Source organism: Drosophila gunungcola, chromosome 3R, assembly GCF_025200985.1.
Source record: "Drosophila gunungcola strain Sukarami chromosome 3R, Dgunungcola_SK_2, whole genome shotgun sequence".
NCBI lineage: Eukaryota > Metazoa > Arthropoda > Insecta > Diptera > Drosophilidae > Drosophila > Drosophila gunungcola.
Genome location: NC_069139.1, coordinates 22,310,541 through 22,331,064, shown reverse-complemented (window position 1 = coordinate 22,331,064; position 20,524 = coordinate 22,310,541). Strand labels below are relative to the sequence as shown.

Genomic DNA, 20,524 nt, shown 5'->3' with positions numbered 1-20,524 from the left:
AAGTTCCAGTTGACGTCAAGCTGAAAACTTCCCCATCCAAGCCAGAAAGTATGCAGCGCGGCTTTAAAAACATTCCCAAAGATACTCTATAAATTGACCAATCGAAAATATTTATTCTGACTTCTCATCAGACTCAATTAAAATGTGCGCTTAGCTCTAAAAAAAGTGTCTAAATATAAATATTTTGTCGAACTTTTGCAAAATCTTAGGGTCTAACGTGTATTTAAAATTAAACAGTATGGCAAATGATTTCGTTTCGATTTGATTCGATATTTCGTTTGATTTGCTTTCAGCTGCTCTCAGTCAACAATTTAGAAACCAAAATGAAGTCCTCTTCTCAATCTCAGAGTTAATAAATATGTACAGGGCACCAAGATGCTCTTGGTGCTGAGAGAGTCTACAGGCATTCGTCGGTCTCCTCGTTGCCCATGGGCAGAATGACGGGCGACGAGAGATCCACGTCGAGCAGCTTCATCTGGGCATTGTCCTCGTCCTGGACGTCCTTGCCCAGGCGCTGTTCCTGCATCTCGATGTCCAGAGTGCCGTGCTGGCGCTGGAAGGAGACCACGAAGATCACCAGTGAGGCCACGATGAAGATCACCGCGGTGCCGGAGCACAGGGCTATGATCAGGGTGGATCGGTAGTTGGAGGGTCCCGAGAGCTGGGCCGAATGCTCGTCGGCCGAGTTGCTATCGAAGGTCTGGCCAGCATCGTGCGGCGGATATGAGACCAGCGGAGTGGCAGTACTATCATCCGAAGAGGACTTGGCCTCACCCCCAACCGGCTCCTCTTTCTCCTCCTCCGAGGAATGGTCATCTATTTCCGTTCGTTCGGTTTGTTTCTCCTCTGATTCTAAGCTTTCTTTCTCTTCTACAGATTCACCATCTTCATTTAGGGAGCCCTCTACTTTCAGTGGTTTCTCTGTGGAGTTTGGCTCTGAAGATTCCTGGTTAGTGGTTGCCTTCTGATCGATTTGTTGATCTGCAACTTCCTCCTTTGGTTGCTCAACGCTTGTCTTGGCCACTTCTGTGGCAGTGGGTTCCCTCTGATCAGTTTGTTGCTCTAAAGCTTCTTCGTTTATTTCCTCTTCGCCTATCCTGGCAACTTCTGTGGCAGCCTCCTCTTCAGGTTTCGCATCATTTGGATCTACGGCCTCCACCACACTCTCTTCCGAAGTAGTGTTGCCCTCCACTTCAGCCTCGATTTCCGCCTTGGCCTCAGCTTCTGCTTCCTTCTCGATCTCTGCTTTCAGCTCAGGAACTGATTTAGTGGGTTCAGCGCTGACCAAAGGAGCTGCTGTAGTCGAAGTCTTGGTTGGAGCCTCGTCGCCTTCAATAGTGTTGTCATCGATATCATTTTGGTTGTCGTTGGGCTCCTTAAATTGCCTATCCATACGGACAGTCTTTGGATCCTCAGCCACTTCCGGAGCCACTTGGTCAATCTCTGGTTCTTCAGCCACTTCCGGGGCCACTTCAATGGGCAGGGGGTCAACCACGCCCTGTTTCTTGGTCACTTGGTGCTTGGGTTCCTCGTAGATTGGCTCCGGAGTGCTGTTCTCGCCCTCGAACTCCTCGTGCTCCTGCTCCAGGGCCAAAAGATTGGTCTTCGTGATTGGCTGCTCGGTGATGGCTCGATCTTCGTTGAGGATCACGGAAACCAGGTCACTGGTCACGCTGGGCAGCGGTCTGCTGCGGCTTTCCACCTGCTCACTGGACCCGGCAATGTTGTCTGTTACTGCCTCTGGTTCCGCTTGGTCCTCCGGCTCCGAATCCTCGTCTTGGATTGGCTTGTTATCCTCTTCAACATCAAGGGTTTTTGGTTCGCGAGCAGTTTGGACTGCAGCTGTGGAAATTAACGAAATTAGATTGACTTAAAGCTTATACAGATATTATAACTTACCCTCACTCCCTTGATTTTCAAGTACGGCTTCCGCGGCCTTTTGAACATCTTCGATAATAGGTTCCACGGGAGAAGGTGCGTCTTCCACCTCGCTGTTGACGTCGTTCTTGATATCCTGCTCCAGGTTCCCGCCGTAGACCGATACAAAGTTGTCCGTGGCCTCAACAGGATCAGACAAAATAGCCTGCTCAACTTTGGCATCCTCTATAATCTGAACAGGAGTAGTGGTAGTGACATTCTGAATCGTTGGTTCCGGCGTAGATGAACTCTCTTCCAACAGAATAGGAAGTAAGGTGGTGCCTTCATCCACATCCGGAGGCAAGGTCGTTGACTCGACTATAAAGAAGAGAAGGGAAGAAGAGAAAGAAATTATAATAAATATGTCAGTTTAATGTAATTTAAATTTTAAATCTTTAAATTATACCATGAATAGGGCAACACTTTAGTCAATTCACAAACCATTTGTAAACGTAATGTAAAATCGAAAAGTAAAATGTAGAAGAGGCTTTTGACACACCCTCATATAAATATGTAAACAATTTACTGAACTGTTTTTTCTTTAAATAATAATTTTAATTTTGTTTTACATACATAAATACAGCACAAACGTAAAATTGTATAAAACCAATTACAACATTTTAGAAATGATTCAAAAATCAGAATTTGTAGAGCCAACAATGACCACGAATCATTTATAATTTTCTATGCTATTTGAGTGCTCTTTTTATCACCAACAGGTTGCGCGGAATAGTTATGAATATAATTAGGAATTTTTTAGCACATCTAATTGGAATTACTTCAATGAGCTTGAATCATTGTACAAGTTTTCAGAATGTCTTGTCAAATCTCTAATTTTTTTAAAATTGCTCCCATTTCCCACTAACCGCTTCTAAAAACATATCATAAACGGCAAAAATGTTTGTAGAATTAACTGTCATTTGTAGGTTTTAGTTTCGGCTTAAAGATAATTTTATTTTTATGTATTTTAATTGTCTTGCAACTAGGAAACTTTGTCCCAAAATGGATATTGAGGACATTATCTACAACCATTTTTTCTACATTTTTTAATTTGCCCGTAAATATGTATGTTCTGATTTATTATACATTCATAAAATGTTGTATAGACTATCGCAATTGATTAATATTAAATTCTAGGGATGGGATTATAAATCAAATCTTATATTGAAAATAATTCGACACTTGATTTGTCCTGGTTTTTTTATTATCATCATTTTGTGAGCATTGTGGTTTCAGAGTTTTAAAATTATTGATAGCCCAACTCTACAACGATGACTAGGCTCGGCTTTCTCCCCAGATATTGAGAACACGTCGCAAGTGCTTAACCAGAAATGGAAATAGGTCCGGAAAATATTAAAAGCTGCTCCCTAACTTTCCCCGAAAATAAAATAAGAATGCATTTGAAGGCGGAAATTCGGAAATTAATAAAATGTATTCTCAAACGATGTTTATAGACGGACCGCTACATTGATAAACTTCCCATTTAACGCACTAATAAACAAATATTACAGCCATATTCCACACGAGTGCCATTAGGCCTTTTCCACGCGTTCTTTATGGCCCCGATTGGCATCTGGACGGACTTTTGTCTGTCTGTCTGTCTGTCGGCAGGCAACATCGATACGGCCCATTCATGGCCACATCTAGCCACACGGCGGCTATCATCGCTGTCATCAGTGCACATTTTCTCACACATTCATTCACAACTGGGCCTCTGCTTGGTGGCCAAAAACGCGACCTGATCAACCCGAATTCTCCTCCGGGGACGTTCGCCCGCGCCCCATTACTCAAAATGCTTCCAAGTGATTAAAATTCCGGACACACACAGCACACACAACAAAACAAACCGAGGAATCCCAAATTAGTAACCAAATAAACACACCAACGAGACCGGGCAACCCGCCCAGTCGCCTGTCGCATTGTGTGCCTATAAAGTAGCTGACTTATTTATGAGGGGACATCCAGCAATCCCTTCCCTGCCCCCAAGAAGATGCAACTGGGTTCGTGGAAAAGCGGAATTATTAGATGCTCTGCATGAGATATACCCATGCCCATGCCCATGCCCAATTCTATTTCCCGATCCCAATCCCTTGGGAACGAATGCCAAAGAACAACAAATAGCAAAGCGTCCGAGAGGCTGTCTTAGGGTCTTAAAATGGGACAAAGCATGCCGCTCAAACGAAAACAAAGAGGCAGCCAAATGAGGAAAATGGCATTTAAAGAAAATGAAACAACAAGAATAAATCGATTTTCTTTCGGGTTGGCTACGCAGCATGCCGCAGTTGCAGTTGCAGATGTAGATGCAGATACAGATACAAATGCCTTAGTGGCCCAAACCAGGCCAGTGTCAGCTGTCAGTCCCTTTTTTCTTTCTGGGGTATGGGTGCGTGTGTTAGGAATTATGTGTTTTTGGTGATTAAGTGAGAGAAATTACATGTCTAACACAAGGCAACAAGGCAACATGCCACATGATCGTTGATCAATGATCCTTAAAACTGGGTGCAGGGTCCATCCGTTGATAATTTCACAAAGTGATATGGGTTTGTTCACCCCGATTACTGGGAACCCACTGCCATTAAACTCTCCCCCGAATTATCAGTCGCTATCTTCAATTTTAACTGCGACGACCGCCTCAATTGGCCTGTTACCAAACATTATTGAACTTTCGCACGCTGCCGGCAAGCATGCTTTGCAGCTGTGGCGGGGGGCAGAGTGGGATCATTTATATGACACCCAAGTGCCACCGTTTGTGTTTGGAGGAGAGAGCCGTGAAGGGGCTGTGACTGTGGTCTCCCCTTCCGCGGCAGTGGCATAATTACGCCTGTTTTGAATTATGCCAAGCCGAATCGCAGAAAGCGCAGCAAACGAGAAAAATCGCTACAAACTGAAGACAGGCAGATGAAGTAGCTCCCCTCCAGATATATAAGTCAAAGGCCTGATGCGACCGCAGCAGCCGTTGCAAGTGATTACGACAATCATGATGATGGAGACGACAAAGCAGCCCCATCCCATCCAATCCCATCCCATCCCATCTACAGCTCTATAGCTGGCGTGTTTTCTGCGTTATACTCACTTGACTGAGCCGAGCACGAAGTTGAAGCCAGCAGGCAGCAGGCGATCACGAGGAGCGGCCAGCCCAGTTGAAGATGCAGCCTGTTTCTGGAGGAGCAGCTGCCGCGGATCTTACAAATACTGGCCATATTGAGTGACTGATTGATTAGGTTGTCGCTCCCAGTTTGACGGGCCCGAAATCAACTGGCCAACACGCACACACTCACACACAAACAAAGACGGGATGCGCACAGACACAGATAAATAGCACTATACAGCTGCAATGGTTCTGGAGACGTTCAGCTGTTGCTATAACTTCGATTGCAGGCTCCGGTTTCAGGGGTTTCTTTTTTTCCAGACGACCACGCACGACGACCGAACGCGTTGGCCACTCGCAAAGAACTAAAGTTGAGAACGCGTGCGCTCTGGAATTTTGTGTTGCTGCCGTCGTTTCTGCTGCTGCTGCTGTTGCTGTTGTTGCTGCTGCTGCTGCTGCTGCTGCTGTTGCTGTTGTTGCTGCTGTGGCAGGCAATGCATGTGCTGCGGTAGTATATCGATGACGACGTCGGCCCCTGCCCTTTCCCTCCTCTACCTACTTGCCCCTACCCTACCCCTGCTGTTAGATCCATCATGCCGTTTGCCTGGCCTGCGTTTATTTGCTCTCGGGCAATAATAGGGCCTGGCAGGCAGGCGGCTTCTGCTGCAAGTAAGCCCCAATAATAAAAAAAAAAACCCCCCCTGATAAGTGCAAGTGCCTAGCGCCGGCCCCAAAACCACAGAGAACTAAACCAACATTTTGGCCCGGCTGTGGCCAGCACTTCACTTCCTCAGCGTCATCGCCATCGAAGTGGTTGGCAGCCAATTCGCTCGCAGGCGTTCTTTGGCCCCCCGTCCTCAACCAGACTTGGACCAGTCGGTTCTACCTAAGGCCCTGTTGTCCATCCCATACCCATACCCATCCCACTGCCCTCGGCCCAGCACTCTTATGTTATTGTTTATTTGGTACAATACAAGAGCTCCAATACAACAAAAGAGGGCAGAAACAATAAGGGTCGAGCAGGCCAGGCTGACCAAATATTTGATATCACATGCAATCAAGATGGGCAATATAATTGGGGCAGTAAAGGAAATAGAGTTTTAAGGGGAAATGATAAGATCACCCAGGCATAATGGGTCAAGTACTTTGGATAGAAGTTAATCAGCTTTTTTCCAAATATAAGATAATCAGAAGTATAAGTGTTTTAATAATCTTTTGTTATAAAATACTTTTTATTTTAATTTTTCTTTGCATGCTATTACCTCGTTCTTGTTTTATACAGAAAAAACTATTAATTTACGTTTAAAATAATAAAAAAATAACTATTCTAATTACAACTGATTGGTATAATACGATATTGTAATTTAATATGATCTAATACCACAATATCTTGGCTCTAACTAGCATAGAACCCATAAGATATGTAGATTTTAATATGTTATCCATTCTAGCAAATAAAAATGTTCACAAAAGACTCAAAGAGTTGTAAGTGTTTAAGGTGATGATCAAAATAACACTTAAAGACATAAAGCATCTTTAAAGCCCCCTATAACCGACAACCTTTCGTGGCAGCTGCAAACTCAATTACTATCTTGACGAATACGTTTTCCTTGGCTAATCACGACCAATATCCCTGACAAATCAACGAATAGCAGCTGTTGCGAATCAATTTTCAGTCTCTCCAGTGTTTGTGTTTATGTTTGTGAATGATTCGAGTCGCCTGAGTCCGCCCAGACTGAATCGGAGCACCGCCGGAGGCTGAGTGCCCCTCCAGCTTCTGAGAGCTGCGGTCCACGGGGGTCTTTCCCGGCCAAGTGACTGAATGGATGATGGTCTGGTAGGTCGTCCAACTACTTGCAGGCTGTCTGTCTGTCTGTCCGTCTGTCTGTCTGTCTGGCTGACAGAATGCCCAAACTTCTGGTACGCCTGTTGACAACGACATCGACCACAGGGGAGGCTTTGCCTACTCACATCTGTGGATTGCAGTGGATTGTCGAGCTTTTCTCGATTTGGTTGCTCGTGTAGGCTTTCCCTGCAACATTTTCCATTACGTGATGTAGTCATTTCAATGGGCTGTAGCCACAGACGGTGGTCGGCCCACTGTTTATCTTTTATTGATTATGCCAGCAGGTAACCCCAGCCAAGTCAAGCCAAGCCGAGCCGGAAAATTTGCCTGATGTGAGTGAGCGCGCGCCTTCAGATTCAATTTAGTCGTTAAATATTTAGATTTTGTTATTGCCGTCGTGGCTCTGCGGTGGATGGTGAATAGTGGATGGTGGACTATGTACGATGGACGACGGCAAACAGGAAGGAATCAATTGGTTTCCCTTTGAGTAACCACGCTTAGTCATGACGAAACGTCGGCACTTCCTCCTGAGACCTCGCCGTGTTCCTTTTGTTGTCGTCGCAGTCGCAGTCGTGGAGAGGCGGCTTTTTGTTATTGAGATTTTGTTTTCAGTTTTCTGTTTCTGTTTTATTTGCAGCTAGCCACTCGCATTTTACGACCGGCGATTGCCTTGTTTGTCCGGCTAGCCGGCAGTTGTAAATATGCTGCGGCGGTGAGTCAGGCAGGCGCGCGGCCAAAAGTCGGGTAATTAGGGATCATCGTCCAGGTGGACCAGGTAGACAGCCACCAGCGACTCCTGGCCAAGGCCGTCCTCCACCGCCCGATTAGGGAGTTACAAACGCATCAAGAAACAATTAGCAGGGGATTAGCACAGTGACCTAACGGCCGGGCTGGCTGATCATCTAACCCGTCATTTTGGCGGGGAAATAAATGGTGACAGTCATCGTTAGTCAGTTTTCCCACACAGAGAAAAATAAAGATGCAAGGTGAAGATTCCTTTTGCCATGTAATTTACGATATATATGTACATTTCACTTAATAAGTCACGCCCAAAATAGTTTGAATTCAAATGTTTTAGTATTTTGTTATGAATTATTTGTATTATAAGTTTAAGTGTAAATAAACATATTAAGAAGACGAAGCTAATAAGCCCTATATTTCAAATTCATTTTTTTCTAGCACTTTAAGCTTATAAAAAATTATTGCTAAGCCCGAAATGGCTTGGATAAATGAATTCATTTGGCTTATTATTATCCATAAAGATGTTCATTTGATTAATTAAATATTATTGCTAAGCCCGATATAGTTTGAATGCAAATATTATAGTTTTTTTTTTAATTTGTGTTATTTAAATTGTCTAACATTTAAATCGAAGTACCCTTAAATCCGAGCTACAACATTTTTATGTTTTTTATTAAACAAATAAATAGAGTTGTCGCCATGTTTCTTTAATATACATATACTTAAGATGCCTTTGGCCTGACAATTTAAATTTCAAATAATATATTTTGAAATATTATTGCTAAGCTAGAATTAATTAGAACTAACTTATTTCAGTTAGCTTTAAAATATGTTGTTTGAAATATCTTACCACCAAATTAAAATACAATAAACAATCAAAACTAAAGAAGATGCATGGTCTTAGAATGCAAATAAATAAATTAATTTCAAATAAAATTGTAATTTTATACATTAAACGATATTATATAAAATAGTTTGCCAGAAAACTGTAGTCCTTTTAAATTGGATTTAAGCAGAATAAGCATAGACAATGATCTCTTTGTCTTCAATACATAACCCTAATATACCACTCAAATGATTCTTTGCAGTCAATCACTTTCGATTTGTGACCCTAAGACGTCATCGCGGATTGCAACGAACTGGCGATAAGCGCCCTTGTTGGTTTAGATAAGCGACGTTGGGTCGACCGGAAACCGGACCGGCAATAACCAAACCCTCTGGCTTGGAAAAGGAGAAGCGAAAAAAAAAAGAAAGAAAACGCAACCGAATGCATATCAGAAAGCAGAGCACTCAAAGTGAAATGTCAACTCATTGTTCGGCGGAAAAGCTAAGCGGTCTTTGATTTGTGGCCGACACTCAGGCCCATCTCATGCATTATGCAGATCTTGTCCAGCTCGAGTTTCAAGTTCAATACAAAGTTCACACCACGCAGCTGTCAGCAGTGATGTACTCTGCGGTCAACGAAAGTGATACCGATTTCGGAGCAATGAAATCTGTATACCCTATCCACAAGTAAGATAGGGACTTTAATCCACAAGTGGGGGAGTTTCTCATAAGACTGTTTTGCCGAAATTTCCGTGTTTCGGTTACGGTTTCAGCTCACACATTTTATTTACCTCGGAAACCCCGTTACTGTTTTGAAATTGAATCGGTTAATATCGTTTAACAGCTCCGTTAGTTGCGGTTTAGGCCCCATGCTCGAAAAGCAAATAAACATATCTGTTAAATTAATGAAATATGAGCTCAACGTATAATTACCGATGGTTATCCATACCTGTTTACATAATAACTTATACCCTTTGATTGCATCACTCGGATATCACTTGTGCGGGCAAACAAGCCACACAGGCCTAAATAAACAAACAAATTTGGCAACGGAGTGCTACATGGAGTATGCATTATGGAGTGTTTAGGCCTCAATTACATAGAATCCATTAGCCGAAAGTGAAAGAAAGTCGCATGAGGAGCCCTGAAAGATGCCCCTGACCGCAGACCCGTACCGTTTGATTGGCCGACGCAAGTGCCCCATGTTTAATTGTCGAAACCAGTTAACTAAACAGCTCACTTGATCCGCCGCAGTCACACGCGACAAACACTGTTGTCGCAGGTGTCACAATAGGAATTAGCGTAAACTGTTTTAACGCCAAACAAATGGACATTTGAGCCGTGAGCCATAATCATATGTATATGCGACCCGCCTTGGGCTTTGCCCAATGGAGTAGCTGTGATGCCAAAGGTACCACTTTTGGTCAAGGTAGTGTGAAGGCTGTATGTACTTAGGGTACACTTGAGTTACAACTGCAATCAAAGTAATAGTACTGGGTCAATCTATTAATGCGTTTATTAAGTGCAATGCTTACTTACCAATAAAAAAAGTTTTTAAGGAAAATGAAGCATTTGCTAGTTCCTTAAAATTAACTTTTCAATGTACTGATTTAAATCATTTTATAACAATTCAAGAAAATATCCTTAAATCATTCTTCATCTGCACTTTGTATAGGAATAAAAATGTTTTTAACATCTGAACATTTTTTTATATTAAAACATTATATTTTTATCAATATTTTTTTAAAAATATCTTAAAATTTTTCTTCCAAACTATTATTGTTTGCTATTTCCATAAGCTAAAAAAGTAATATTATTTTGACCGTAACTGTATATAGTATTAAAAGTTCTTATCCAAACTCATAAAAAAGAAAGAAGCTTAGTCATATCGTAGATTCCGTTGCATAGTAAATTTAAGTCTATTTGATTTTTTTCAGGCATATCTAATGGTTCACAACCATAGCGTTTCCCTAACAAAATACCGATCGATCATTTTTCAATATAGATAAGGTTTAAGCAGTGATGACAAGTACCGGGGCGTGAAGTTAGGTACACTAACCCGGCTAAGCCACATCACTGGGTAATCGCTCGGTGGGCTGTCCAGTACGTGAGTCGCGGCCGGTGGGTCAATGCCGCCAGTGGGGCAGTGGAGCGGTCCATTGATGAAACGGAGTAGAAGAAACGGAGTGCACAGCAGTTGCCAGCTACGAACCCTTGCGCAGTTGTTGACGAGCTATTAAAAAGCCATATAAACAAACAGAAAGCTCTCCACCGATCCGACGATCCAGCGATCCGCTGAATGAACGGTGAGAGCAGTGGAGGATTGGCGGGTGAGCTGTCGATTGTCTTTCAAGTGGGTAAACATAAACAGCCGTCTTCTATGGGTATGCAAAGGTACCCCGAGTGGGTACATACATACCCGTACCACTTGGGCCAGGCCGGCCACATCCTAAATAAGCAGCCGCCGTTTTCATTAGGCAACAGGTTATTGCAATTCAGCGAAAAAACAACGGCGACCGACGACAACAATGCGACGAAAAACCACGTCGCAGCCAGAGTCAGAGCCAAAAAAAAAATGTAAGTAAGTAGCTCCCAAAATTTATACACTGCTCGAAACCAATTGTGTTTTATGAATGCATTGTATGTGATGTGCATAACTCTTAGCGGCACGCGAATTGTTCATATTGTTTGGCTTATTGAGAGTATTTATCTTGCTTTATCATCTTTTTTATGTATGATGTGCCTTGAATGGGCAAGTAATGTCTCAGTCTTCACAAATTCTATGCGAATTATCAGATGTCAAAGCCATGAGTTGTCAAAGTCTTGAATGTGGCAATATGAATCACTGGCTTGTCAAACAGTTGAACTTCTGTAACTCAAACTTTATGTCAGGCAGACATATATAAAGCATACGTTTTTTTTTTAAGATTCGGGAATATTATAATTGTTAAATTAAGAAACATTTTTTTGTACCAAAACGAATTGGTTTGCTATAGCTTTAAAAAAATAATAATAATTGGTATAAGTTTTTTTTTGGCAAGGATCAATAGCTTAAAAAACTAGGCAGTTTCAAAAAGAATCTTAAATGGCTATACTTAATCATATATTTTTGAATTGTCTCCCAAGGACTTTTGATTTATAGAATTTCTGTTGTATGCGGAGTTTGCCGTTGGTTTTTTCTATAGGACAAGGTCAATTTCACTTTCTTCCGCCGCTCGAAGCTTCAAAATTAATCGCATCTTGAGGTTGTTTCTGCGATATTCGCCCACTGTGCTGTTCGTTGACAGTTTTGGATAGCGTTCTCTCTTTCGCTAAGCTGTTATAATTGCTCAAATTGCCGTGGCAGCGTGCCAACCGATTGGATTCCGGGGGGAGGAGGGCTGGGGGGTAGACATGAAACCACTGGAGTGGGGGCGGCGGCGGCGGCAGCAATTGATATTACGCGCAGTGTAAGCCAGCAGAGGCAGAAGCGCCGCTGCTCAGGGCGCTCAGGTAAGTTAAGTTAAGGTAAGGTAAGGTAAGGTAAGGTAAGGTAAGGTAAGGTAACTGGCATGCAGGTGGCTCACCGGTTGGAGCCATGGAGCTCTGCTCCGCCGGCAAGCCGCTCAAATGAGTGGCAAGCCCTGCGAGCGGCGGACGCATGCGCAGTCGATAAAGCACATTCGAATCGAACGCTAGCAGCGGTACCGTACCGCCATACTCGATTGCAATTCCCATTCATATCCATTCATACGGTTTCAGTTTCGGTTTCAGTTTCAGTTTCGTTTTCAGTTTCGTTTTCGGCGTTTTTTGAAAGCTCTCTGGTTGGAAAGAAAGTGCTGTCTTTCTTTCCTCAGTCGCCGATCCTTGGGCAGCTTTCATTTTCATTTTCATTTTTGCTTCGATCGATCGCGAACCGGTTGGGCTTCTGATCGGTTACCCAGTACCCAGTACCCAGTTACTTAATCCCAGCGTGCGGCGTTCATGTAACCATAATCCTGGTCTGGTCAGCATGCGACGGGAGCGAGTGGTGCTGCTGTGTCTGGCGCTGCTCGGATTGCAGCAGGTGTCCAGGGCCACTGTGCGTCAGTCGCGCGAAATCATCATCACAGATGCGGTACGTGTTGTTTCTCAGCAGGAGGAGAAGGAGGTGAAGGAGGCGAAGGCGAAGGGGGGTAATCCCCAGGTCGGTGCGCCAGCGGAATTCCTAATTAACCAAGTGTCACAACGCACGCGTCGCATGGCCTCCAAATGTCAAGCGTTTAATGTGCCAACAATTTGTGTTTGCATTTCGGTTTTTGGCCCGCGACTGTTCAGCCTTCGCTTCCTGCCTCCGTGTGGTTGTCCCAATTTGTAGTTACCATAGTAAATATAGTTACCTTTTGCCTGTTGACCTTCCTTATCCGTTGCAGGTGCGGCGCATCCAGAACGACGGCTACAACGTGGAGCGCCACTCGGTGACGACGAAGGACGGCTACGTTCTGACCCTGCACCGCATCCCGCAGGTGGATCCCGAGCTGGGCACTCTGCTGCGGCGCCCTGTCGTCTTCCTGCTCTCCGGACTGTACGCCTCATCGGATGTGTGCGTAGTGCTATATTCTTTGTATATCATGTGCGAATAGATACTTCCGCTTGCGGTAGATAGGGAGCATGAAGGGAATTCCGCGGCAAATCAAGTGCTGTCAAGAGCGAAATTGTAGATCTTTTTCCAACAGCTTGATTCATTATCGGGCTAGAACGTTCTTACTTATCCATCCCTCTGTGTGCCCCCAAGAAAAATGTCTATAAAGCTTAGAGTAACTGCAATACGCAATCATTACTTTCTAACCATCTGAATACCAAGCATTCTTCTAAGAATCGTTCCTACTACTTTTTACTTACCTAGAAACTATTCAATGACTAAGCGCCCTATCTAAAAAGTACCAAACAAATACACCCATCACATTTGTAGGAGATTCTAATAAGGATTGTTTGGCTACAATTAATGACACTTTACACAATTTAGGAGAACATTCCATTGACACGAAACTAGCCCAATCTTACACTTTCATATACTAATGAAATCACATTTGTTGATAGGCTTGGAAAGTGCATATGATTAGTTGGAATTAAAATTTTTATTAACATAGACTGTAAAAATAGGCATAGTAAATCCAAGTAATTTATACATTATTTTTTTTTATAAATTCTGAAAACTTAGCTTAAATTGAAACCAAAGTAAAGTTAAATACAATGCTTTTAAATAAAATAACACCTATTCATGGTTTTATATTTTTAATATTTATTCAAATATTTAAATATTATATCATGCAATTTAATGTGCATTGTATTTAACATCATGATATATAACATTTTGAATACGATAACCAGATATTTATTTATACTTTTTACGTTTTACTTTTATGGATTTGGTATGCTTTAGTTTTAAGGGCAATAATAAGGATTTAAAAGTTATCAGATGCTTTTTAAGCCTGTAAAGCTAGTAACCATTTAAGATAGTTACAATCTCATAAACAAGGTATTACTATGAACTAAAAAAATAGCCCATTAATGTGAGGTATCAATACCGCTTACCTCTTCTATTCCAGATGGCTCCTGAATGGACGCGAGGACTCGTTGGCCTACCTCCTGTGGCGGGCCGGATACGACGTGTGGCTGGGCAACAACAGGGGCAACATCTACTGCCGGAAGAACATGTGGCGGAACACGACGGAGCGCGAGTTCTGGGACTTCAGCTGGCACGAGATGGCCGTCTACGACATGCCCGCCCAGGTGGACTACATTCTCCGGAGCACCGGGCAGCGGGCCATGCACTTCGTGGGCATCTCGCAGGGCGGCACCGTCTTCCTGGTGCTCAACTCGATGCTGCCGCAGTACAATGCCGTCTTCAAGAGCGCCACCCTACTGGCGCCGGTGGCCTATGTGAGCAACACGAAGAGCGGGCTGGCCAAGGTCATCGGCCCGGTGCTGGGCACCCGCAACTACGTCTCCAAGATGCTCGAGGGCGTGGAGATGTTCTCCACGAACAAGTTCTTCAAGAAGTTCCTCTCGATGACGTGTCTGGAGAACGAGAAGCCGCTGGTCTGCATCAGTCGCCTGTGGCCCGCCGTTGGCTACGATACCCGGTTCCTCAACAAGACCCTGCTGCCCGACCTGATGGCCAACTTCCCGGCGGGCGGATCGGTGAAGCAGCTGATGCACTACTTCCAGGGCTACGTGTCCACACGCTTCCGGCAGTACGACTACGGCCCGGAGCGCAACTGGCTGCACTACCAGCAGCTGGAGCCACCGGACTATGCGCTGGAGAACGTGTCCACGCCAGTCACGGTCTTCTTTTCGGAGAACGACTACATCGTGGCGCCGGCGGACATCTGGCGCCTGCTCACCCGACTGCCCAACGTGGAGGCCGTGTACAAGGTGCCCTGGAAGCGCTGGAACCACTTCGACTTCATCTGCGGACTGGGCGTCAGGGAGTACATCTTCGACAACATAGTCCTCTCCATGAATCGCTACGAGCAGCGGCGACGCTGACGGAGCGGTTGAGATCGGAGGACCAGGATGACGGGCCGATAAAGGTCACAGCCAGAACTATCACTAGTGCCAAAAACAAATTGTAGAATTACGAAACTGAGTCTGCGGTTGATTCGGCTAGATCAACTCTGGATATATGTACTGATTAATAAATAAATAATTTATAGCTTAGACTAAATACAAATTTGGTTATAACTTTAGGATCACAATTGAGGAAAATTTATTAAATATATATAAATATAACTTGAAAACTCATAACTATTTTTGAAGAAATATTTTGAAAGACTTTCTTAAAATGCTTATACTCAGAAAAAAATCCCAAGTCCAAGGTCAATTTTATCTGATGTTTTACTGACTTAGGCAACTAGCTAACCAGCTTTGGAATGTCCTAAACGAAATTCCGTTGTGTTACAGATATAAGCTACAAACAAGGAATTTTTTTAAGTTCAACTTCACTAACAAAATTTGAACATGTTTTTCTTAAGCCTTTATTTGTAGCCTTGTTTACTAAGCTTTTAGAGCCATGAATAAGTGAACTGAACTTTAATAAAAACCAGCTTGGGAACATCAACTTAAAGTAATGGCAGTTTCTGTCTATTTAAATTTGTTCTTTTAAGAAGAATTTTTGAGTTTGTGTATTTATTTTAAATAATGAAATTCTTGCAACAATTTTTACAAACATGATGGACCAACCAGTCTATGCTTTCGTTAAAGACACAAGGTTTTTTCCACACGCCCATGAACTACATACATTAGTAGACATCCCAAGCTATGAAATAAATAAAATTACTTTATGGTGTGACAGCTTAGTCTGTGAATCACAATGTGGAAAAGTTACAAATGTGCATATATTTACAATTTTTTGCAAGAAACATATGTTTAACGGAAGTATAGGAAATTCCAATGATTAACACAGTAGACAATGGTTTAAAATTGTTGTAAATAATAATTTACAAATAGTTCGTTATCCCATTTGGACTTTCTCAAAGTCGTTAATAATTCTGATGGTCGGTTGATTGATCACTTCATTTACGGTCTTAGGGAAAATGAAGTCCAAATGGTCCAAGTTTGCGATATGTGTACGATAGAATGGGCGTAGCTGCATTAAATGTACACTGCACAGCTAGAAAGTACATTCAAAACTCTAAATATCTAGCTTTTATAGTTTTCGAGTTTAGACGTTCATACGGACAAACAAACGGACAGACATACGGACATGTTTCGGAAACGCTGTCTTCTACCTGTTGCATTCTTTTCAACGAATACAATAGTCCCAACACAATTATATTTTCATTTACGATAAGGCATTGCCGCTGTATCTGGTACAGAATATTTATCTCTATTCATGGATAGGCGCAAGTCAGGGTAAGTTCAAAAACTTTATAATTTCTTAACACGATATCCTATTCTGGTCAAGCGCATCTGATTGGATGGGAACAGCACTGTGGCCCGAATCTAAATGTTCTTCTTTAAGATACAATTCTTTTAGAATATTTGTATTTGATTTACTTTGTCTATATACAACACCAAAACTAACATTATGTATTAAGTATTTTAAATAATTGATTTCCTCTTTTTTAAGTCTTATAATACAAAGTTTTCTACCTAATAATACCTTGTCTTCCATTTTCTTTTACTTTCAAATTGGTCAATAACTTTGATAACTGGTTGATTGATGACTGTATCTACGGTCTTGGCGAAAAGAAAGTCGGTGTGTTCCCAGGATGAGTCAGCAATGTGATGCTTGACCACGTTGTCCAACTTGCTAGCCAGTTTTAGAACATCCCTCGCAGAGGTCAGTTTGTCCCCATCACTGTAGTAAATGTGAATGGGCGACATGGGCCGGACTTTTTCCAATGGATAGTTCGGAGGCGAGCATTGTTTGTAGATTTTTTTGTTTTGTTTGGGTCCAAAGTCAAACGGGCGGAATTTTCGGGATTTCCTGATCTGCAGAAAGTGCTTCGGCTGACGCGAAGAAATGCCGCCGGGATGCGTTGCCAACAGCAAAGGAACGATGCTCTGAAAATTATAGAGTATGAGAAAATAAATAAATTAAATTAAATTAAATTAAGGAGCCAAATTAATTTCAATTAAATTTAAAATATAGTTTTTTACCCACCTGGTTCATGTTCTTGGATTTACTGTTGCTGAGCAAGAACAAAGATGTGCATAACTTCTTCAAGGTGGAGTGATGGCACAAAAGCGCCAATACGAAATTCAGTACACTGGTGTGGCCAAAAAAATTGCAGTCCTTCATCTCCATAATGACTTTCTCGAGCATATTTATCATCCCGTCCGTGGAGTGGTGCATGAAGGCGGCGGGGGCCAGTAGGCTGGTGGTCTTGATCTTCCTGTTGTACTCCGGCCTCATGCTGAGCAGGACCATCAGCGTGGTGCATCCTTGCGAGTGGCCGACGAAGTGCAGCGCGCTGTGGCCCGTGGTCGCCAGGATGTAGTCGATCTGGGCAGACAGGTCCTCCATTCCGATCTCGTGCCAGCTGAAGCGCCAGAAGGCGTCCTGGGAGGACTTCAGCACCGAGTGGCGCTGGGAGTAGCGCACGCCGCGGCAGTTGCTCAGCCACACGTCGTAGCAGGCGTCGGCCAGCAGGAAGGGCAGGGCACTCCTGGGACCGGTCATCAGGAAGGAGTCCGCCGAGGCGGTCATGCCATGCTGGATGAGGACGGCCGGCTTCACTCCGACTCCGCTCTTCCGGCAGCGCTCCGATGACGGAATCCGGAAGTTGTCCAGGATGTAGCCATCCCTGGTGAGCACCGTGTGCGTCTCGACCGGATAGTTGTACGTGGCTATGATGTGGACCTACGAACATGTATTCAGGAAGCCTCATCTCCACAAAGATTCCCATCTACTAACCCCAGTAAAAACCTTGAGGCGGTAGTCATTGGGATGGCCCGTGAAATTTTGAAGTCCAAACTTCACCTTTCTTTTAGCACTGGCTATGGCGATGCAAACCCAGGCACAAAAGATCACAAACTTCATTAGCAACATCTGGAGGAGATTTAACTTGATTTTTTTCAGACAAATCAAATGGAGAGCAGAACTAATCCGAATAATCGGTATGAATTAAAAATTCATTTGTAAAAGCAGAAAACTGAAACCATGTTATAATCATCTTTAAAAATAAATTTGTTCCTTCAGCTTCAGATTCATATAAAAAACCCATTATTCATTTCCAAAGAAGTGTTACTTATAAGTCAATCTTAATGCCAGGTTTTATCGCAAAGAAAGGAACGGAAGCGTAAAAGAAAGTGCAAAAATTAATTGCTGTACATATCGCTAAAGGAATAAGCATAAATAACTTTGAACATAATTACAGATTAAAGCATTTCTATATTGCATTAAACTTTATTTCCCCAAAACTCAAAGAACAGATAAACAACAGGAAATGCACGAATGTTTATAAGGAAATTTACAAGCGCTCATGGGTTAAGTTGATCAAACTGTTCGAAAATTCTGATAATCGGTTTGTTGATCACTTCAGCGACGCTCATAGCGTGCAGGAAGTCCATGTGGTGCCAGGACGTTTCCTTGATGCGGTGCATCACAGCCTCGGGCAACTTGCTGGCAAAATTCAGAACATCCTCCTTGCTGGTGGATGAGTCCCTGTCACTGTAGAATATGTGCACCGGGGTCAGGGGACGGACGTTATGCAGCGGGTAGTCGGGAGGAGCTGCACTCCTGTAGATCTTCAAGTTCGCCAGGGTCCCATAGTCGAACATCCTGAACATTCCGCTGTCCGTGAGCTGGATGAAGTGCTTGGGCTGGCGCGAGGAGATGCCCGCCGGGTGTGTGGCCACAATCAAAGGAATTACACTCTGAAAATTCATGTATTTTTAAGCTTCCTATGCCCCAAATACTCGGGAGATTCCTGTCTTATTACTTATTTGATTGTTATTTCTTTAAGAATCTTCTGTAGCCATACACATTATTAACAAGGCATTACCTTATACTTCAACCAACACAACGGAATCACTTGGCTTGTGACCACTTATTTACTTAGTTTTTGGATCCTATGATCTTTTATGAACACTTACTAGTTATACCCTTGCAGAGAATATTATAATTTCAGCCAGAAGTTTGCAGCACAGTTCCGACCCTATAAAGTATATATATTCTAGATCAACATCACTGTAATAACTAAACTAATCTCCCAGTTTTAAAGCTATCTGTTGCAGGTCGAACATAAGTCGGAAGAAGTCAGATCGGACGACTATAACTTATAGCTCCCCACAATCGGCCAAAAAAAAAGGAAACGAAATTATAACTTTTGTTTTTTTCCTATGGGAACAATCGGAATATTAAAAAAATATATATATTTAAATGATAACTTAGCTAATTTTGAATTTTTATTTTTTAATTTTTTTCGACATAGTAATGGCTTAAAAATTCAGAATTACGCTTTTATCTTTATTCAAATCATATAGCAGCCATAGAAACGATCGAATATCCTAGCCGAAAATCATTATGGCTTCAATGTTTTTTAACATATACGCACATAAATCTAAATTAAGATGTTTAAAAGACTAATTTTTTTTTTTGCAACAGATAAGTCTTACTTTCTTGTTTTTCATTTTAAAGCGAGTGAAATCGAACTCTAAAACTCTATTTTCCAAACATTACCTGCTACTCAATTCAAGTGCACTGAAGCAGGGCTCCAATATGTACCAAACTACTGAAAGTTCATTTTCTATCACATTTTCCAGTACTCACTCTGTTCAGGTGGACGGAAACCGCTCCGTTGGTGAGCATAAATAAGGCTGAGCACAGCACCCTTAGAGCAAACCGCCCACACATGGACCCGATGATGCCGTTCAAAATCCTGTCGTGGAACATGAACTCGCTGTCGGGCAGCAGCATGATAAAGTTCCTGAACAGGGTCTGTCCCAGCGTGGACGTGTGGCGCATGAAGACAGCCGGAGCCAGCAGAATGGCGGTCTTGACCAGCTGATTGTACTCCGGCCGCATGCTGAGGAGCACCACCAGCGTGGTGCAGCCCTGCGAATGGCCCACGTAGTGCAGCGCTCTCTGGCCCGTGCTGGCCAGGATGTAGTCTATCGTGGCGGCCACGTCCTCCGTTCCGATCTCGTGCCAGCTGAAGCGCCAGAACGCTTGGTCGCCGGGATCCAGCGAGACGTGGCGTCGGGAGTAGCGGGTGCCCCGCGAGTTGCTTAGCCACACGTCGAAGCAGGCATCGGCCAACATGAAGGGCAGTGCATCCCGTGGTCCGTTCACCAGGAAAATGTCCGACGAGGCAGTCATTCCGTGCTGGAAGAGAACAGCTGGCTTTGGTCCTGACTGCAGGCAAAACATCGAGGTCGGTATGCGAAAGGCATTGAGTAAGTACCCATCTCTGGTGAGCACAGTGTGTATCTCCACCGGATAGTTGTGCGAGGCTATAATGTCCGCCTTGGAAAAGAGGATTAAGGATTAAGCACTGGTTGCAATTTACTTACGGTTGTTACTCCGCTGGCAATGTCAAGCCAGGCACATAGAATCACAAGCGTTAATTGCTGCATCTGGGGAAAGAATAACTTAATACTCTCATGGAATAGGTCCATAGAGTGCATCTAATTTTAAA

At 43.2% G+C, this 20,524-nt stretch overlaps 4 protein-coding genes and 1 long non-coding RNA gene across 9 annotated transcripts; 2 read left to right on the top strand and 3 right to left on the bottom strand.

Moving 5' to 3' along the window:
* Positions 1-93: 93 nt before the first annotated feature.
* LOC128264852 (titin homolog) lies at positions 94-5,389 on the bottom strand. The gene is made up of 3 exons (XM_053000570.1): positions 4,991-5,389; positions 1,900-2,235; positions 94-1,842 (listed from the first exon to the last, which is right to left on the bottom strand). Exons 1-3 carry the CDS (start codon positions 5,115-5,117, stop codon positions 398-400), a joined length of 1,908 nt encoding a protein of 635 aa, XP_052856530.1. The 5' UTR covers positions 5,118-5,389; the 3' UTR covers positions 94-397.
* A 1,335-nt stretch (positions 5,390-6,724) lies between these two features.
* LOC128266262 (uncharacterized) lies at positions 6,725-9,328 on the top strand. 2 transcript variants are annotated; one of them, XR_008269045.1, is made up of 3 exons: positions 6,725-6,842; positions 7,489-7,800; positions 8,681-9,328. It is a non-coding gene; the product is annotated as an uncharacterized LOC128266262 (long non-coding RNA). The 2 variants fall into 2 exon arrangements; XR_008269044.1 differs by having other exon boundaries at positions 7,489-7,837.
* A 2,558-nt stretch (positions 9,329-11,886) lies between these two features.
* LOC128266261 (lipase 3) lies at positions 11,887-15,071 on the top strand. Of its 3 annotated transcripts, none has more exons than XM_053002655.1 (3): positions 11,887-12,513; positions 12,809-12,978; positions 13,985-15,071. In XM_053002655.1, exons 1-3 carry the CDS (start codon positions 12,409-12,411, stop codon positions 14,925-14,927), a joined length of 1,218 nt encoding a protein of 405 aa, XP_052858615.1. In that variant the 5' UTR covers positions 11,887-12,408; the 3' UTR covers positions 14,928-15,071. The 3 variants fall into 3 exon arrangements, with proteins under 3 accessions (XP_052858615.1, XP_052858616.1, XP_052858617.1); XM_053002656.1 differs by having other exon boundaries at positions 12,406-12,513; positions 12,772-12,978; XM_053002657.1 differs by lacking the exons at positions 11,887-12,513; positions 12,809-12,978 and adding an exon at positions 13,760-13,914.
* Positions 15,072-15,237: 166 nt separating this feature from the next.
* LOC128263141 (lipase 1-like) lies at positions 15,238-18,146 on the bottom strand. 2 transcript variants are annotated; one of them, XM_052997871.1, is made up of 3 exons: positions 17,800-18,146; positions 17,047-17,745; positions 15,238-16,946 (listed from the first exon to the last, which is right to left on the bottom strand). In XM_052997871.1, exons 1-3 carry the CDS (start codon positions 17,932-17,934, stop codon positions 16,533-16,535), a joined length of 1,248 nt encoding a protein of 415 aa, XP_052853831.1. In that variant the 5' UTR covers positions 17,935-18,146; the 3' UTR covers positions 15,238-16,532. The 2 variants fall into 2 exon arrangements, with proteins under 2 accessions (XP_052853831.1, XP_052853841.1); XM_052997881.1 differs by having other exon boundaries at positions 17,047-17,732; positions 17,800-17,930.
* Positions 18,147-18,279: 133 nt separating this feature from the next.
* LOC128263151 (lipase 1-like) lies at positions 18,280-20,513 on the bottom strand. Its single transcript, XM_052997894.1, has 3 exons — positions 20,400-20,513; positions 19,657-20,352; positions 18,280-18,761 (listed from the first exon to the last, which is right to left on the bottom strand). Exons 1-3 carry the CDS (start codon positions 20,511-20,513, stop codon positions 18,366-18,368), a joined length of 1,206 nt encoding a protein of 401 aa, XP_052853854.1. The 3' UTR covers positions 18,280-18,365.
* Between the last annotated feature and the right edge of the window lie 11 nt (positions 20,514-20,524).

Coding starts and splice junctions, on each gene's coding strand:
- LOC128264852 (XM_053000570.1), bottom strand. CDS start 5,117: ATGGCCAGTATTTGTAAGATCCGCGGCAGCTGCTCCTCCAGAAACAGG. Junction 2,236..4,990: donor TTCGTGCTCGGCTCAGTCAA/GTGAGTATAACG, acceptor TCTTCTTTATAG/TCGAGTCAACGACCTTGCCT. Junction 1,843..1,899: donor TGAAAATCAAGGGAGTGAGG/GTAAGTTATAAT, acceptor TAATTTCCACAG/CTGCAGTCCAAACTGCTCGC.
- LOC128266261 (XM_053002655.1), top strand. CDS start 12,409: ATGCGACGGGAGCGAGTGGTGCTGCTGTGTCTGGCGCTGCTCGGATTG. Junction 12,514..12,808: donor AAATCATCATCACAGATGCG/GTACGTGTTGTT, acceptor TATCCGTTGCAG/GTGCGGCGCATCCAGAACGA. Junction 12,979..13,984: donor CTGTACGCCTCATCGGATGT/GTGCGTAGTGCT, acceptor CTTCTATTCCAG/ATGGCTCCTGAATGGACGCG.
- LOC128263141 (XM_052997871.1), bottom strand. CDS start 17,934: ATGTTGCTAATGAAGTTTGTGATCTTTTGTGCCTGGGTTTGCATCGCC. Junction 17,746..17,799: donor GCCTCAAGGTTTTTACTGGG/GTTAGTAGATGG, acceptor ACATGTTCGTAG/GTCCACATCATAGCCACGTA. Junction 16,947..17,046: donor AATCCAAGAACATGAACCAG/GTGGGTAAAAAA, acceptor TATAATTTTCAG/AGCATCGTTCCTTTGCTGTT.
- LOC128263151 (XM_052997894.1), bottom strand. CDS start 20,513: ATGCACTCTATGGACCTATTCCATGAGAGTATTAAGTTATTCTTTCCC. Junction 20,353..20,399: donor TTGCCAGCGGAGTAACAACC/GTAAGTAAATTG, acceptor CTCTTTTCCAAG/GCGGACATTATAGCCTCGCA. Junction 18,762..19,656: donor TTTCCGTCCACCTGAACAGA/GTGAGTACTGGA, acceptor ATGAATTTTCAG/AGTGTAATTCCTTTGATTGT.